The sequence below is a fragment of the Sus scrofa genome, chromosome 8 (genome assembly GCF_000003025.6).
Source record: "Sus scrofa isolate TJ Tabasco breed Duroc chromosome 8, Sscrofa11.1, whole genome shotgun sequence".
Classification (NCBI taxonomy): domain Eukaryota; kingdom Metazoa; phylum Chordata; class Mammalia; order Artiodactyla; family Suidae; genus Sus; species Sus scrofa.
Window position 1 is genome coordinate 68,323,446 of NC_010450.4, and position 19,537 is coordinate 68,342,982.

A 19,537-nucleotide genomic window follows, 5' to 3' on the forward strand; every position below is an offset into this window, starting at 1 on the left:
TTTATCACTGAATGGAAATAATTCAACTATGAAGTGATTATGTTTTCCCCTTATGTTTTAAAATTTAAATCTCCACAAAAAGAAGCTTCGTTTTTCAAGAATTTCCAAGTGAGGTAGTAATACACTAATCCTTTGCGGACCATTTAAGGTGCTGGTTCCCAGGGCATGGTTTAAGAACCACCTATGGGATGACGTAGGCATCCAGGAAAATGCAGGATGCTAGTATTGCCACTTGGAAGACTTTATACCTTGTAAAGGACAAGGAAAAGAAAAAGGTTCGTGTGATGGTTACAATTTTAGGTGTCAACTTGGCTAGGCTATGATGCCTATTCGTTTAGTCAAACATTAGTCTGGATGCTTTTATGGGTAATTTGTAGAGGTGATTAACATCTACCACCAGCTGACTTTAAGTAAAGACGATTAGCCTTGATGACGTGCGTGGGCTTCGGCCAATCAGTCAAAGGCCTTAAAAGGGAAAAGTCAGGTTTCCAAGAGAAGCTCACCTCAACGTGGAGGCTCTTTGAGTTTTCGGACTTCAGACACGCCAGCTCCACCACTGTGTAAGCAAATTTTAATAATTAATCTCTCTATTTCCTATTTGCTTCTTTTCCTTGGAGAACCCTGACTGATACAGTTTGGAAATTCCATTTTTAGAAACAAAGTATCATTTTGTTTGTTTCTCTTGTGAGGACCAGTGTTTTTGAAGGAAGGTCACTTGTAAGGGATCCAAGACTGAAAACTGCTTATAAAATAGATGTTAACCGGTAGACAGTAAGTGGAAATTCAAAAGCATTTCTTTAATGTTGGAAGCACTTGGGAAGTAGCCATAAATGTTGGCAATCTTGTCTCAAAAGCTCTCTGTTTCCTACAAAATGGAATAAATGCAGGCATAATTATACAAGGAAAACCTAAAATTAAGACTTGTACTAGAATGATGGGAATATTTGGGTCAGTGATTCTTAATATTAAAAAAGTGGTGGAGGGTATTCAGTTTGTTGGAAAATATATCCAGGGGGAACAATGCTATATCCAGGTTGAACCACTTCAACCAATTTTGTCATATTATTGAATACTTAGTGACAAAAAACACCTGTTCTACCTGGCCAGGCATAAAAATGCTTGACCCAGATGGACAAGTTTTTAAGTAGTTGGTGAACAACTTGTAGCCTCTCAAAGACGGAGCAGAGCAGTTTTTTTTTTTTTTTTTTTTTTTTTTTTTTTTTAATTAATTTCACAGAGCAAGAATTCTAAAGGAAAAGAAGTCTGTGGTTAAATTTAGGTGGAAATTTACCTTATGACTCTTCAATGGACTCATACCATATTATGATTCTGAGACGAATTTGATTGGGGAGCACATGTTAAATGTCCTTGGGTCTAGTGTGGCACTGCTGGAGGTGACAGCTGAGTCTTTGTCCTTCCCTAAGTCTGCTAGCTTGGGCCACTTACCCACTTTTACAGAGTTGTGTTCCCCTCCTATTTTTATCAATGATACTTAGCTTCTCAGAGGTGGTTTTGAAGCTTTAGTAAGGGGATTTTGGAAGTGAAAATAGAACTTTGCAAAATCTAAAATTAATCTACCAACCCCAAACTCCCCATTCATCCCCCAAACCCCCACCGCAGCAACCGCAAGTCTGTTTTCTCTGTTTCTGAGTCTGTTTCTGTTTTGTAGCTAGGTTCAGTTGTGCCATATTTGAGAAAGGATAAGCAAAGAGGCCTTACTGTACAGCACAGGGAACTATATCCAGTCTGCAGGGATGGAACATAATGGAAGATAGTATGAGGAAAAGAATGCATGGGTATATATGTATATATGCATGGCTGGGTCCCTATGCAGTACAGCAGAAATTGTCATAGTACTGTAACTCAACTACAATAATAATAATAATAATAAAACGGTGCTACCTATGTAGTAAGGAGGTTGTTGCTCTTCTACTTCATGGCGTCCTCTAAAGAACTTTCCTATTTGGAGTTAAGTTCCCTTTTTGGGATTTTCGTGGGAAGAAGCTGCAAGGGACAGGTGTTTGATTTCCCAGTTCTTGGCAGCCTTGGGCCCCTGACCCAGGCTTCATTAAGGAAATGTTCATTGTTGGACTTAGCAACCCAAAGCATCCTGGTCCCTTTAAGATTCTATGACTCCAGTTGTACTGGCTATAAAATATGTTTAATCTCTACCATAACACTCTACATCTACCATGAGATGAATTCCAATCCCTCGAAAGAGTTAACTATAAGTATAGAAGGTTTTTTTCAGCTTATATTGCTTTCAGAGCGGTATTTACTCTGAAAATATAATCTTTCAAAGCAAAATCTGTTGAGTTAGAACACCTTCAGTTTCCCTGGGCAAAGCAAGCATTTAGAAAGAATATCATGCAGTACATATATGGTAAATTGAATTAAGGTAGAATCATTGTTTTTAGAACTTTGACTCAATAAATTGCTCTGAGGAATCCTCTTTAGTAACAGTAAACTTATTCAGGCCACAAAGATTTTATTTTTGCAAGGCAGATACTACCTAATTCCATATAACCTGCAGCTGGGAGTAGGACAGTACCCTCAGGAGGTTCCTTTTCCTTTAATTAAAAACAGATTTTGTCTTTTAAGAAGTGAGCTATTCCAGGCTATTGCTGGTGGAAGGCTGTTAACTTTCCTTAATAGTATGTAGTAAGCCTGAGAAGCAATGGAGCTCAGGGTGTTGGGAATTGCAGAGTGGATGCTTAATCCTCTGAATCTTTGAGAAGGTCACAGAGAGATCTAGAAAAAAGTAGGGGCTGCCTCCCATAGTGTCTTTGTCAAGGTCACAGGAATGGTGCTGAAGATTAAAACATTGTAACATCATGCTCAATAGCGTTTATGGTTTGCATTATATTTCAATTTATTTTATGACAAATTGTTACACTCATCATCATATCAGGATACTGTAACTGATAATAAGCAGGGAGTATCTGGTTTTGCTCAGGTTAGGCTGTCCAATGTCATTCCCAGGGAGGTTCCAGCTCTAGAACAATCTGTGAGAATAACAGAAATAAATGTTAGAACAACAGAGCTAATGGGCAACAATCATCATCCAGCTCAGCAGTTTCATCTAAGGTCATGTTTTTCTGTATAAAGATAGACCTGTCTGGTATAAACCACCTATCCACTATGGCCCACCTGATAGATCCAGTATAAAAAAATGTAAGAAATTTCCAAGATCTGAATATAAAGCCATCGCAGTTATGCCAAAGTATATTACACAGCTTTTTTTTTCCCCCCTTGGATCTAATGCTGTATGTAACTTTATGATCTATGAGTCTGAATAATTGCCACCAGAGCCACACACGCACACATACAAATAAAGGAGGCAGCAAGCAAGCAAAGGCATAGGAGGCCCCTCAGTCATACGACTGAGCTAAGGGTTTGGTACTTATTTCAGTAATGCAGTGTGGGTTTTTATCAAGTCACCTACTGCTTGGTGATGAGGCATATGTCTTGCCCCTCTTCTTTTATAAGACACTACCACAAAGTTTATCATAATTCTGTTTGCACGGTACAAGAAATGCCATCCTTCATTGTCCTCACTGAGTCAATGCTTTGGGGTGAGGATGAGGTGGGACTCTACATTTCCCCCATCTGTTTCTAATAGTAGCTTCCATCCAACCCGATTCTCCAGTGAGAGCCAACGCCTCTATCTGTTAGCAACCCAAGGAACATGAATCATTTCCAATGCTGCAGGCAAAAGAGAACTGGCTGTGTGGGATTTATTAACAGACAGAAATTCCCCCACTGATGGGACATACCTCTGTGGCCACAGTCAGTTCGGGGGCTAGAAGAAATTGGTCAAAGGGACCAGTAACTGTCAAGATGACAACTCAAGTTTATTAAGACTTGTTGAGTGGAAAACATGAATTGCATGTGTTCCTAAGGATGGGAATTCCTTGAGACAAAAGCTTCAGCTTCAACAAGCTGTTCAAATCCCTAAAGAGGGGTAAGGTTTCACTGAACAATACCTAGCCAGCCAAAGTTGGTTTAATAATTTTAGGAACTGCATCACATTAAATAACATGCCCCTTCTGTCATCTGGAGCATAACTGTTATAGTAAGAAAAATCATAGAAGAAAATGGATATATTCTAGAGTAAAATATGAAGAAAAGGCTGGATAATGAGGGTGGGGGAACAAGTGCTGGATTCAAAGCAGCTCACAACTTGGACCCTTGTTGGGGGGGGGGGCAATGCTGCTGATAATCGAGTGAAAACAGGGCTGTCTTAAAAACAACAGAATTCTCCCAGGAACCACAATCTGCTGGCTGTGTTCTGGAAACCTAGAATTTTTAGGTTGTGGCATCATTATTTCTAGATGTCAGGTGTCCCATGCCCACAGCCTCATGGACAAGGTATACTTTGCTCTTTCAAAGCCACATAACCGCTTCTGATATAACAACCCTTTATAATTGCAGATAGTGACTATAATAAATAGGCAGTGCATAAAATCAAGTTCAAAAGAATCAATACATGTTGTTGAAGCACATGGAAGGATTACGAGAGTGATTTTTTGGGGGGCTCTCTTCCAGAGGATCAAAATGTTTCAATGGCCAAACAATTGAGTGATGCAGAAATTGAAGGACTGATTAAGGCCATAGAAAAAATAATTGACTTATATGAGAGAGACAAAAAAAACTTGCTGTAGAGCATGAAGTTAATGATTAGAACCAGAGGAATAGGTATGTTAGAATCTTCATTAATAGTCACTAAAAGAAAAAAAACTGTTTACCTGTTGACTTAATTAGCATTAAAAGTATTTCTGAAAGTTGTTAGGTTAAAAAAAACTCTTAATCCATCAAAATAATGTCACCTCTCCTTTTCTTAAAATATCCTCTTTTTCAATATATTCACATTCTTTCAGCTTCCAGAGACTGAAAGAATATGAGTATACATAAGACACCAAGAAAATGCACTGAGTTCCTAGAGAACAGTATAAGCCAGTGAAAACAAACCCAAGGTTGAAGTTATCACATAGCTTTCCAAACAACCCTGAATCTTATTAAAGCTAGAGATACCTTGGAGGGTGGGAGGTGAGGTAACTGTTGTATATTCGGGTTTTAACTCAGTAATGATTACATGTAGATTGAGAAAGGGAGACTGGATTAATTTAAATGAGGAGAAAGGATCATTTCAGCAGCAACAGAGACCACACACTATTTATAACTCTAGAATATTTACAATCAAGTAACTTGGCTTTTAACTTTTTTAAAAATTTTATGGCCATACCTGTGGCATACGGAAGCTTCCCCACCAGGGGTTGAATCTGAGCTGCAGCTGTGGCAATGCTGGGTCCTTAACACACTGCCTGGGCTGGAGATTGAACCGGTGCCTCTGCAGCAACTTGAGCCACAGAAGTTGGATTCTTAACCCACTGTTGCTACAGTGCGAACTCTGGCTTTTAATTTTTTAATCAAGGAATAATTGCTATAACAAATGAGTTGCAGATATGGCTTTTAGCATTTTTTCCCCCCAGAAATTATTCAGTGAACTTACTTTCTTTCCCTTTAGGACTTTGCTAGTATGATTGCTGCTACTTTCTGGGAATTTCCTGTGTATCATATTATAATCATTCCTACGATGCTGAGCAGTATATATTAGGATTTTCTTCACCCAAAAAAGGAAACTGAGCTTTTGGGAGTGCAAGCAACTTGCTCAAGTTCACAAACATAGATACATGGGGGTGGGGTGGGGAATTCTAATCCCAATTGGGTGGTTCCCAAAATGAGTTTCTTTGATCACTCCCATTGTACTGTCTCTTAGAATGTCAATTTTCTTTACTCTTTCTCATGATTCAGATGGTTGATAGTTGAAAGCTTAAATATGGTGAAATGATTTAATGTCATTGGTCAATGGCTTTTGCTGACAGATCATTTTGGGGAAAGTCAGTAAGTTGGCAAAATTAAAACTTTATATCATTGAAAGGCCTCAGTTCAATTAATATCTGAGATAAACCAAAACCATAATTTAAAAAAATCTAAAAACATCATTAAAAAATCTTGGCAGTATCTCTTAAAATACAATTAAGTCTGGAGAGAATTTTTGAATAAATGTGCAGAATTGAAGTCACCTTCAGTTTAAAAAGAGAGGAATGTCTGAAATATTTTATACCTTTAACATCTTCATCAGACATTTTAAAATGGGCAAAAATGCAATATCAAAGAAAGTGATAACATTTCAGCAGTGATTTAATTTGAGGAATGCCTCGGGGTTCTCCTTGTGGCTCAGTGGAAAGGAATCCGACTAGGAACCATGAGACTGCGGGTTTGATCCCTGGCCTCGCTCAGGGGGTTAAGGATCTGGTGTTGCCCTGAGCTATGGTGTAGGTTGCAGATGCAGCTCGAATCTGGCATTGCTGTGGCTCTGGTGTAGGCTGGCAGCTGGAGCTCTGACTCAACCCCTAGCCTGGGAACCTCCATATGGCGTGAGTGTGGCCCTAAAAAAAAAAAAAAAGGCAAAAAATAATAATACTAATTTGAGGAATGCCTTTTTTTCTCTCCTGTGAATTCTGCTGTGTTTAAGACTTGATGGAGTCTATCTTTACACATTTTGTTTTTATCTATTGAATGCATCAAAATTCTTGAAACGTGGAGTTCCCATCGTGGCACAAGGGAAACATATCTGAACCGTGAGGTTGTGGGTTCAGTCCCTGGCCTCGATCAGTGGGTTAAGGATCTGGCATTGCTATGAGCTGTGGTGTAGGTCACAGACATGGCTCAGATCTGATGTTGCTGAGGCTGTGTTGTAGACCAGCAGCTGTAGCTTTGATTGACCCCTAGCCTGGGAACATCCATATGCCACAAATGCAGCCCTGAAAAGCACCCCCCCCCAAAAAAATATTGAAATGATCTCTATGCAGTTGTTACTTAGATGTGAAGTTATGGTGGATATGGTACCAGGCCGTGGATATGGATTCTAGTCCTAAATATATCAGAAGTTGGTTGGGTAATACTTGTATAAGCTCCTTGATGTTGCCATATGCTTAATATTAAAATCTCAAAAATGAGTTTGACTAGATAATAGGTAGAATAGATACCTTGGAAAAAAGTCTCCTTCCCATTATGATTTTAAAAAAACATTGTACAAACCTGAATTCTTTTGCTGCCTTTTAAAAACTACTTACCTAAAATGATACACATGCAGCAGGACTATAGGGTATTCATTTCAGCATCAATCTGAAAGAAAAAAAGTCATTTGAATTATGAAGTATTTTGTTTGCAGACTAGTAGATCATGCAGAAGGTGTAAACAATTTTAGTCTTATTTGGAGGAAAAGATTCTTAGCAAATGCAGTTTTATGTTGAACTTTTTATTGATCATCCTTCGCATTTATTTTTTTATACTATCCCTGCCCTTGAAGTGTTTACAGTGTTCCAGCACAAATAGACAAGGAAAAAAATGACAAAAATTACTATGTGCCAATTATTGGGTGTGAACAGAATATTAGGAATAATCGAAGAGCTTGAGTGCCAGGGAAGGATTCCCAGGGGAGGTGATGTCTAAATTGAATCTTAAAGCTTGATAAAAGATTTAGCCAGGTTATAGAATACAGATAGGGCCATCTGGGATGTTATGTACAAAAGCCTGGAAGTAAGAGTGAGTTTAATGTACTTAAACAACTGCAAATAGTTTAAGAAACCAGAAGTAATTATCAAAGGGTCCACATTCTTTGATTAAAACAACAAATAAGAAAAATGAACTGGACTTAAATTTAGAAGTAATCGAGAACAGTTAGAGTGTTAGCCTGTTTGGGGCTTTACAAGGTTATTTTGCCCTCAGTGGAGACAGGATTAGGTGTGAAGTGGGGGGGGGGGTAAGACTGGAGATGGGAGATCAGCTTGGGAGGTTGTAATCCGAGTAGAAGGCTGCCTAAATTTAAGTACTGATTATGTAGAAGACAGGTATCTACTGAGAGGTTGAGGAGTTAGAATTGATAAGATTTGGAATTTAGGTGAATGTATATAGAAAAGAAGAAATCATGGGTCACTGTTTCCATTTTGGATAATGGGTGAATGGTGGTGATGTTTATAAACTCGGGAAATAAGAAAAGAGAAGGTTTTAAGGGGAAGACTTTAGGTATGTTGAGTTGGAATTTCTTGCATGACAAGAGAACCCCCTGGTCAACTGGATAAAAGTCTTTGTGCTGAGGGCAGAGATCCTGGCTGGAGGTAGAGGTCTGAAGGTTAAAGGTGTATCCACGGATGCAAACACTTAGGGAAAATGTAATGTTATGGAAAGTGAAAAAGATCAAGGAAAAACTCTAGAAAACATAGAAATTTAGGGGATAATAAAAATAATATGAAAGAGTGAGAGGGGAAGAATCATAGAAGAACAAAAGGTAGAATGTAATAATACAGATGACAAAGTTGCTTTAAGAAGAATAAACTTAAGGTTGTTAAGTGTTTTGCAGCAAGGGCTGCTAAATAAGGATTGAAAAATGTTTATTAGATTTAGCAAGAAGATTTTGGTGTGACTCTGTCATTAGTGGTATGGTACTATCAGGAGGCATACTGCAACAGGTAGAGGAATTAGTAGGAGATGTGAGAAATGAGAGTATATTCTGTTCTTTCAAGAATCTTGACTGTGGAGTTCCTATTGCTGCTCGGTGGTAACAAACCCCGACTAGCATCCACAAGGATGTGGGTTTGATCCTTGGCCTCACTCAATGAGTTAAGGATCCGGCATTGCTGTGGCCGTGGTGTAGGCCTGCAGCTGCAGCTCTGATTCAACCCCTACCCTGGGAATTTCCATAGGTAGTGGGTGTGACCCTAAAAAAAGGAAAAAGAAAAAATTGGCTATAAGGGGACAAGAAAGAAAAGGAGTTATGGAGTAGTGTCTAAAGTATCTTAAGATCAGGAGGTGAATATATATTAGAACCATTAAGAAGTGATTGTTCAAACAAAAGAGTTTAATGAAAAAAGATTTCAAGGAAGTGGGATGAATGGAATTCAGAGTAATACTATTGACCTGTTATCATTTTTGCTGTTTTAACAATTTGGGATTTTCTGTCAAAATATAGTCTTCTGGTATTGCTATTTGTCATTATTAGCTAACTTAGCACTGAAGTCTGACAGTGACATGGCATGAGAGTAACAGACCCATATGAAATAAACTCATGATTCCCCTAACATCATATAACCTCTGTGTATCTCAATCCATCTGCAAAAGGGGAATTAAAATGGTCCCTATATTAAATTTAAAATTAAACAGTTAAAATTGTTTTAGATCATTTCGCAAATACATGTAAAACTATTATTCTGTTTAATAAATACTAAAGGCTTAATAAATGACATTGAAGATCATAAAATCTACTTATACTGAAAGATGTAAGGAAGTTTTTCCTGAAGTATGAGAGAGAGAGAGAGTGTGTGTGTGTGTATAAGAAGGGACAGGATGAAAAAGAGTTTCTTCTTGGCCCAGCTTCTCTTGGCCTTTGGCATTTGACTGTTTTTCGAAATTTTAATGATCAACTCCCAGTGTATAACAGTGGCTTTCTGAAAACTTTGGAAAATCCTAATTGATGCCCACTAGCACTCTGTTGGGACATCTTAGGGATAACAGAGTCATGAGTTTTTTCAGAAGAATGAATACGTATGCCCTGTCTGAATGATGGAGACAAAAAAAAAAAAAAATCTAATCTAATTTTGCAACCGTAAGTTCTTCTGCAGTCAATAGGCTCTATGGAATAATAACAATAATAATAAACCAGTTCTGAGTGCCATGGTAAAACCAGAAGAAAATTAACACTGATTACTCTATTTCCTGGGCATTTTGACACCAGGGTGAGGGAGGGTAGGGGTAGATTACTCTGTAATGAACAGGGCTGAATTAGCATGGTTCAGAGGTCCCTTCTACTACTCTTTGAGTGACTGTGCCAAGTGTATTGAGGATGGCAGGTAAAGCTGGATCCCTGGATATAAATGACTTGACAGTGCATGCAGTGGGTAAATGGGACAAATATTCACACCTAGCACTGAGAACTGAAATGGATGCTATTCTAACAGATTTTGTCCTAACCTGAGGTCCGAAAGCAGAGGTGAGCTTGCTTACCTCACTAGAGAACTAATGCAGAAAGACACTCAGAAAGGCTAACAAACACCAGAGGGTCTAACTCCAGAGGATTTCAATCAAATGTTCATGAGTATCTCAACTCCATTCATCTCCCTCTTCTTTAGAAATTACTGAAGGTTTGACTGCTCAGCAGCAGCACTGTTATAAATTTACTGGTTATAAAGCAAGAAAATAGAACATTATAAAACTGCATTTTCATGTTGTTGAAGATCAAGTTTTCAAATGGCAGTATGTTATAATGAAAAATACACTGAAAAGCAAATCAGAGGTGAAAAGGAAGAGGCTTGCTGGAAGGAGGCAAGTGTGTCATGCATAAAGCTCAGTTTGTCTTGTACAAGGTCAAAAAGGAAAATGTGGGAGTTCCCTGGCGGCCTGGTAGTTAAGAATCTGGCATTGTCACTGCTGTGGTGTGGGTTGATCCCTGGCTCAGGAACTTCTGCATAGTGCACCAATACCATCCCACCAACTCCCGGCCAAAAGCCAAAAACAAAATGTGTATATGTGGATGAATGGATAAAGGGACTGGGGATGGATTACAAAGGTGGTATTTTTGACAGAATGTTAAAAAAAAAAAAAAAAAGTAGACTTTTTCTTCCCTTAATGACAGAATGAGAGCCTGAGAGCAAATTCTGCTAGTAGAAAACACCTTCTAGATAGGTGACTTTTTTTTTTTTTCTTTTGGGGAGGGCAACCTAAATCTAGCTGTTATGTTACACAAAGCCACTTGGTAGTAAAGGAGGGAACTACTCTATTTGCTTTATGCTAGATGTTTCAACACTGATAATGACCAAAATATCTTAATACAAGTTTTTCTGTTTCTGTGTAGAATCTCATTTGTTGAGGATTTTAATGAAAAATGAACATGGTCTATTTCTCAGCAGAATTTAAAGAATAGGCTTTTATTTTATTCTTTATGTGGAATTCTTTACAAATTGTTACAACGTTGGCAAATAGGTTTGGGACTGGCATGCATAGGTTGAAATTGGAGGAGAAATCATAATTTCCAAGGGTATAAAGAAGAAAAATGGACAATGGGACATACTTCAATTTGTTAGATGTAAGACTTTATTAGGTGCTACATGGCGAAAAAAAAATCTCACTAAAATATTAAAATCCTGAGTTAATTTGGAGGCATAATGCAAGACAAAGCATAAAACTTCACTAAATAGTAAGAGAATTGGTAGGCATCATAATCCATGACTTATATAGCAAACAAAAATTTTCAGTCTAACTTTTTAAAAGCCTCATATAAAATAGCCTCTATTGAGAATGAAATAAAGATGTTTTCTAGTTGGTAAAGAAAGCCTGACTACATTCAGTAGAAATTGAGGGAATATCATGGTTCACAAAAATGTTTTCATAAATGAAGCTACCCAGTAGTAAAATAGTTACCTCTGGGAGAAAGTAAATTGACTACAAACATTTAAATAGAGGCTGATTGATCTATGGAAAGACTTGAGTGAAAAATCACACTAAATGACCTTATGGTTTCCTTCTAACACAGAAATTTCATGAGTTTTTTTTTTTAAGTTATTAGACATTTTCAAATGTGCTGTAATAGAATAGTAGAAATGGAATAGAAAAACAAAATACTAAAATGAAACCAAGCTTCACTGCTTCCATGGTTTAAAGTGACACAAATTCATGTAAATTCTTAAAATTCTGTAGCTTATAGAAAATGACTTCTAATTGGTGTTAAATCATTGACTTAACTAGTTTTAACTTTTACACTATAATTAAGTTATCTTGATGTAAAAACACAAAAATGAAGGGTCAAAAATGGATCATAACTGCTTCTTTCCCATCCTATGACAACATAACAATAGCACGATCCAGTCGAAAGGAGTACAACTTAATATCATGAGCTTTAGAAAGAGGTGAGCTAAAGAAGAAACTATTTTGCTACAGCATCGAGTTGTTCTTAACTCTGCCTTATATTCCAGCATAGAATGGGTGAGACATCAAAATTCTTGGAATTGTCACTAATATCCTCAAATTAGCCAGAAAGTGAAATGAAATATTTATCTTGGGTGTGTGTGTGTGTGTGTGTGTGTGTGTGTGTGTGTGTGTGTGTGAGAGAGAGAGAGAGAGACACTATTCTAAACAGCAAAATGACTGCTGGAGAATGATGAGTCAAGTGGAGCTGTGAACAAATGGGTTCACTGCATCTAAAAAGGGCAAGAAAACATTTGCCCATGAATAGGACAGGCAATCAGTAACAAATGAGTAAATCTAAGTTCTCTATACTATGCATTGATAAGTAGATGGTTCCATCTTCTTACCTCTGAATCACAGTAGAGGGGAGGTGAGTTTATGGAACAGCACTTGGAGGCAAAGTCTGAGCGCTTCTTAACCAGCTCTTCGAGTTCTGTCTCTGTGGCGTCAGGCCATTTTCCTCTTAGTCGCTCTGCCAGTCTGAAAGGTCAATTTTGTGTAAGGTTTTATTCAGTGTATTTTATAAACACGTCTACTGCAAAATGACAGCTACTTCAAATACCTTGCAACAAACAAAAAATCATTGCCCTTCTTAAGAAAACTCTTAGCTATGGAATGATTTTTTTTTTGTGTGTGTGCCTCAGTTTGAGATTAGAAAGTGAAATCTATGTCTCTTTAGACCATGGAAGTGAATCGAACTTGAATTCCAGCCTCTTTCCTTTCATTTGCTCCATACATCAGTCAACACGGGGGACTTCCTCCTCTATTTTCCTTTCATCTTCTCTCCAGTTCTGTATTTCAAACCCTTCAAAGAATACTTCCCTTGCAAAACTTTGTATTTTCTCTGATATTTTATATACCTTCCCCCTCAGTTCGCCTACTTCTCAACTATCTGTGCCGGAAAATGCAAACAAGGTCAGAGACTTCGGTTCTTGTTTGCAGCTCCACAAACAAGATTAACTAACATTTCATCTTAGTGTCCAGGTGGTGCCAGGATTGAATTCTCCTGATTCTCTCCCAGCTGGAATGGTCTGTGATACTGGTGGCTCTCTAACCTCATGACAGATAACTCAGCCTGATTTTATGACTTTCTCTGAGACATACTTGCTGGCCCAGCAGTGCCCATTGGGAAGTAGTAGAGACCCAAACTTCTCTGGAGTTGGGATTAGCAAGGTGGATGCTAAAAAAAGATGAGAGGATGAGAGAGACTAGCTTACTTACTAAAGCATTACTGAGAGAGTTGGTCCCAGCTGGGAAGGAAAGCAAGTCAGACCAGAAAGAACTCAGAAGACAGAGAAAGGGGATGTGTGGGATTTTTCTGTTTGCTAGTTTTTTTGTGTGTGTTTATCTCTTCCCTCCCCCCTCCCCCACCCCCAGGCTGCACCCATGGCATATGGAAGTTTCCAGGTCAGGGGTCAAATGGGAGCTGAGGCTGCTGGCCTAAGCCACAGCTCATAACAATGCTGAATCCTTAACCCACTGAGCAAGGGCAGAGATGGAACCCACATCCTTATGGGTACTATTTGGATTCGTCACCACTGAGCCACAATGTTACCTCCATGTGTGTGGATTTTAAATACCTACACTACTTCAATCTTCTCAACTTTCAAAGCCCTTTATCAGTTCTAATGCATTAAGATTTTAATGTATAGAGATGATATAAATTATCACTCAATTGACCCATATAACACTAGAGTTTGAAACCATTGGCTGAGAACTTACTCTTGCATTATCTGCAACATTGTACTATATACTGTCTCCATAATATTAATTATACAATTTCCTGGTAACTGGGAGATAACCTTCTTGAACTTCAAGCTTTCATAGTTTTCCTTTTTGAGCTTTGTTACAGTAGACTTCACAAAGAGTCACTGAAGAAGGTGTCCTACTTTGGGATTCTTTAGAAAGGTTTTTTATGGAGTTCCATTTGTACTGACTTGAGATCTATGTTGTGCAAGATGATCTGAAATGGATCTAAGAAATTAATGAAGTTGGGAATGACATGATCTTATCAACAGATATTTTCTGGAAGCTAGTAAAACTTTCGTTATTGTGGCCTATTAGTGTTAATATCCATTTATAAAGAAATGCTTCCTTCTTCAACTTGAGAAAAATGAGTATTGGAGAAAAATGAGTATTGTACATTATTGATTAACAATTCTGTTTTTAACTTATAAAGAATACCTGCTGGTGCTAGGTGATACTATATTTGAAAGTTTGGGCTGTCTTCTTAGATAATACACTATGAAGTTAATATTTTTCAGCAGTTTTTTTAGTTTCTCAGTTATGTGACATCTATAGATAATTTTATGGCAAGAATGTTGATTATGGGCTAAATTTATCTTTTTTGAATCAAATTCCTGTGGATTTTATCATTTATATTTTTTGTGGCTGTGTTCTAATCGATCTCTTGGTGGATATACATGACTTTTTTTTCCCTCAAAATAGAGCTCATTTTTTTCTTAGATACTAGATTGACTACTCTTTAAAACTCTTAATTGCATCTCCTCTTTTTATTCCTCATTTAGCACATCTTAAGTCTTCAACTATGCTTCAAACCACACTGCTGGGCTACTTTGTTGATTAATTTGGAAGAAACAGCCAGAATAAGTCCCTTACTTTTTCTTGTACTCAGTAAATGTATTTTCTGAATAATCCGCACATAGTTCTTGTCCCTTTTCAATGAAAGAAGATAGTTCCTTCTTAAATTGAGGGCCCTGCATTAAAAAAAAATAATAATAATTACATAACTATTTTTCTTAAAACACTTTTCAGGGAGGCATTAAATCAGAATTCCATGCAATTTATCAATATGAGTATTTATTCTCTACATACATCAGATATTGGCTAACATTTCTATACAAGGCAGATAGTAAAAATTTTGGGCTTTGTAAGTGCTATACACTCTGTTGTAACGATTCACCTGTTATGATGGCACAAAAGCAGCCATACACAATGAGTGGGACTGTGTTCCAATGAAACTTTGAGCCCTGAAGTTGGAGCTTGACATAGTTTTCATGTGTAATGAAATAATATTTTTAGATCACTTAAAAATGTAAGACCATTCTTAGATGACAGGCACCAGGCCACATTTGGCCCATGAGCTGCTGTTGTCAAGCCTTGATCAATACCGAGGCTGATAAAGAAAATGTAGCAAATTGTACCTTAGCTTTAAAACAGGCGGTAGAGTCTTCAGAGTGGCAGCATTCATCAAGGCTTTTCAGGGTTGGCTCAAGTATTTTACTGAGGAATACTTCTGGAATGTGGGTCTTCCTACTCAGTTCAAATATATACCTGGCATGAGAGAGAAAGGAGATAACGCTCTTTCACATAAGTAGATTTGTGTATGCATGTCACATTTTGAAATTTGATGTCTATTATTATGGCAGAACACTAGGCTTCATTAAAAATAAAAGGTTTAACTACAACTGACTCCAAATCAACAGACTTTAAGTGAGAATCAATATGCTCATTGAAACACAAGTTATTAATAAATGCTTTGCAACTATTATGACTAGTTAACTTGACTAAATTAAAATTCTATGTGTACTACATAAACACAAATATTTATGTATAAACAGATCTACTTCAAGCACATATAGAACTGTCATTTGTGCAATACAATGGACCCTATGTAAAGCATCAGGTAGTACCTCAAGTGGCTTTTCTGTGAAAGTAGTTAGTATAAATCCATTCATTGCTCATCCCATTCTTTATGCATTTATAAAAACAATGAGTATTTAAACAAAGGTACATTAATTTCAGTCCAAATTCAGCCTAAATTCACTCTGAATACTGGTAATTTTTTCAGGTATGTTAATTGAGAAATATTTTTATACTGTGGGTAGGCGCATACTTATAGTATATGCAGCTCAGTGCACACAACTTGTGTATTTTAGTTTTAGTGGGAAGAAAACCGATAAAGACTTAACATTTCCTTCCATTTTAATCTGTCACTTAATGCCAGTGAATATCAATAATGCAGTGAATATTAATTAGATCAACATGACTTACTGATCCAGGACTTTGGGGTTTCCTTTATCACACACATCTTTGTTTGTGGGCAACTTGACATCTGGAAGCTCAGGTCTTGGGGCAGCTGGCATGAAGTAAGTGCATATAAAAATGTCCATGGGTGTTTTTTCTTGACAACAGTCCGTAAACTTAGAGTTCTTTGAGGATAAGTTGTCACAGATTTTTACTGTGTATTCGGGCAGCTACAAAAGCAATTGTGAGTTTGTACACTGTTAGTTTCTTAGTTGGCCTAATTAAAAATAAGGAAGGCGTACCTAGGCTGACAAGCCCTGGCATAATGTAGATAAAATCAGTGTGAAGGCTCTTAAAAAAAATACGTTGGTAGAATGTTTGCATAAGGAAATTTGTTAACATGTACTCAAAGCCTTAAAAGTATACAATCTGATTTCTAAGACTTTACTCTCAAAATAACTGTCTTCCCTTTAACCATAATTATCAGGCTATGAAGGGCAGCATTGCTTAACATATTAAACTGAAACAACATAAATCCTAAAAGAGGACTGGTTACATAAAAATATGGTATATTTATTTGCAAATAAATTCAGTATAAACAATAGATGTCTATGGTGGAGTCCTACTTAACTATTGTAAGTCAGGCTATAGAAAAATACCTAAGGACACAGACATATTTTCTTAATGGAAAAAGACCAGGTAACATAAAGTATTTCTAAAAGAGGTCCACAGACTCACAGTGATCTTTAAAATAATAGTTGACATTTGTATCTACCTGAAAGGATTATATAATTATACAAATTAAAAAAGGTGAACAAATTGATGGCTATAAAATTTAAATGGATATAATAAAGATATTAGAAACTCTTAATAATACAATGGCTGCAGTGTTGTCCAATAGAACTTGTGATGATGAACGATCTCTATCTGTACTAATATTACTGAGCATTTGAATTGTGGCTGGTGTTACTGAAGAAATGAAGTTGAATTAACTTGAACTTAAGCATATATGGCTAGTGGATACTGTGTTGAGCTGTGCAGGTGGAGTGAGGTCTCACAAATCAGAATCTTGTCCTTGTGCATAGACTTTGCGTGCTTTCAGATTATTGATCCTTGCTAACCTTCTGTTTCATCGTCTATAAAACTAAGTTAACATTATATTTAAATTACATAGGATTCATTGGGATAATGCATGTAAAAAGCAGCTTAGGAGAGTGCCTGCTACTCAGTATGTGGCCCATGAGGGTGATGACTTTCTTACCTCCTTGGCCATGCAGTCCTCAGAGGCAGAGTCACAGCATTTGGAGAGGATTGTGGCAACATCTTCAGCCAGTGGCAAAACATCCTCCAAATTCGCAGTAGGCACTTTTTGGGCTAATTTTATGAGATGGCTGAACAGTTAAAAATGAAGTGTTAGTTTACCCACATTCTCAGTTGTCCTGGTTTCATTAGAAACAAATACAATTTGGAGGAATAACACCATAGTTTCAACTCTTTGTCCTCAACAGCTGCATAGAGCACATCAGCTATGCAATGGATCTTGGGGGCAGAAGTCACTATTCAAAATTCAGTCATTCCCAGTCTTTTCATATTTTCAGTTCTGATACATAGCTTCTACTCTGGCCAGATGTACACAGTTGAAGCATGCTTTTAAAATGTTAGATCTAATAGAGCAATAAAAAAGAAAGCACTAATGTCTATGCAATTTTGTGTTTTGGTGGCTTCTCATGGTCTTTAAAAAAGTTTTCCTATCTTCATTTAGAAATTAAAGATAAAAGGAATAATCAAGACCTACAGCCCTAGACTACAGAGTTAATGTAAATGTTGATGTTTTGGTATATTAGCCTGAGTATTTTGAGTCTTACAAGGTATTTTTAAAATATTATGCTCTGCTATTCTACTCACCTATTTGCTCCTTTCACTTAATATATCACGAATAAGTTATATATAAAATTCTTTTTAACTTGTGGCAAAAAAACACATAAAATTGGCCATCTCAACCATTTTAAAATGTATGGTTCAGTAATGTCAAGTATATTTACTTTTATATAACAGATCTCTAGAAATTTATCCTACAAAATTGACACTCTATGTCCATTAAATTCTCCCCCCTTTCCACTGCTTCACCCTCATTCCTTAGCAAGCAATTGCCTTTTTGCTTTCTGTTTCAATGACTTTTATTTTAGATATTCCATGTGAGTAAAATCATACAGTATTTGTTGTTCTGTGACTGCTTGTTTTGCATAACATAATATCCTCAGTGTTTATCCATGTTGTAGCATGTAACAGGAAGTTTTTAAAGGCTGCATGAAATATATATATTATATGCTTATACCATACTTTCCATTTATCAGTCAATGGACATATAAGTTGCTTCCACCTCTGGCTATTGTGAATAATGCTGCAGTTAACACGGATGCGCAAATATCTCCTTAAGATTCCACTTTGACTTTCTCTGGAAATATATGTGGAAATGAGATTGCTGGATAATTTGGCAACTGAATTTTTAAATGTTTGAAGAACCTTCATACTGTCATAGTGGCTGCATCATTTTGCGTTCCCATCAGTAGTGCATAGGGATTCCAATTTCTCCATATCTTTGCCAACACTCATCTTGTGTTCTTTTGGTACTGACTATCCTAACGGCTGTGAGATGATATCTCCTCTGGTTTTACTTGGCCCTGTCTACAGCACCTGGATGTTCCTGGGCCAGGGATCAAACCCAGCCACAGCAGTGATAATACTGGATACTTAACCTACTGCACCACCAGGGTACTCTTCATTGTGGTTTTGATTTGCATTTCTCTTATTCATGATGTTGGACATCCTTCTATGTGCTCATTTGCCATTTACATAATCACTTTTTGGGGTGTACTGTCTATTCAGCTATTTTTAGTCAAGTTACTCTGAGTAGTAGAAGTTCCATATACATTCTAGATATTAAACCCTTATTAGATAGATGACTTGTAAACATTTTTTTTTTCCCATTCCATAGGTTGCTTTTTCACTTGGTTGTTTTCCTTTAATGTCTATTTTTGTTGTTGCCTATGCTTTTGGTGTCATTTCCAAGAAATTGCCAAATCCAATGTCCTGAAGCTTTCTCAAGTTTTCTTCTAGGAGTTTGATAATTTTAGGTCTTAGTTTAGGTCTTTAATCTATTTTGAATTAATTTTAATATATGGTGTAAGGTAAGGGTTCAACTTCACTCTTTTGTGAGTGTGAATGCATTTTTTTCCAAGCACCATTTGTTGAAGAAACTGTCCTTTCTACATTGTGTAGTCTCTACATCCTTGTGGAAGGTGATTTGGCCAAATATGAGTTTGTTTCTGAGTTCTATTTTATTCCATTGGTGTTATATCTTCTTATGCCAGTACCACAGTATCTTTATCACTGTTGGCTTTTTAAGATGTTTTGAAATCAAAGTGTGAGACCTCCAACTTTTGTTCTTTTTCAAGATTGTTTTGGCTATATGGAGTCTCTTGACATTCCACATGAATTTTAGTATGTTTTTTCTATTTTGGCAAAAAAA

The 19,537-nt window shown here is 37.0% G+C and overlaps 1 protein-coding gene and 1 long non-coding RNA gene across 2 annotated transcripts in view; one reads left to right on the forward strand and one right to left on the reverse strand.

Annotated features, from left to right (window-relative positions):
* LOC110262121 overlaps window positions 233-19,537 on the forward strand; it is a 33,686-nt gene continuing 14,381 nt past the window's right edge. Inside the window, exon 1 of the long non-coding RNA XR_002346694.1 lies at window positions 233-560. This is a non-coding gene — a long non-coding RNA (uncharacterized LOC110262121). The remainder of the gene's footprint in view (window positions 561-19,537) is intronic.
* Window positions 2,848-19,537, reverse strand: part of GC (GC, vitamin D binding protein) — a 33,970-nt gene continuing 17,280 nt past the window's right edge. Inside the window, exons 7-13 of the mRNA XM_003356971.4 lie at window positions 17,270-17,399; window positions 16,036-16,238; window positions 15,186-15,315; window positions 14,641-14,738; window positions 12,369-12,501; window positions 7,140-7,191; window positions 2,848-3,005 (exon numbers count right to left, since the gene is read on the reverse strand). Of these exons, the coding sequence (XP_003357019.1) occupies window positions 7,165-7,191; window positions 12,369-12,501; window positions 14,641-14,738; window positions 15,186-15,315; window positions 16,036-16,238; window positions 17,270-17,399 (721 nt within the window). The 3' untranslated portion in view covers window positions 2,848-3,005; window positions 7,140-7,164. The remainder of the gene's footprint in view (window positions 3,006-7,139; window positions 7,192-12,368; window positions 12,502-14,640; window positions 14,739-15,185; window positions 15,316-16,035; window positions 16,239-17,269; window positions 17,400-19,537) is intronic.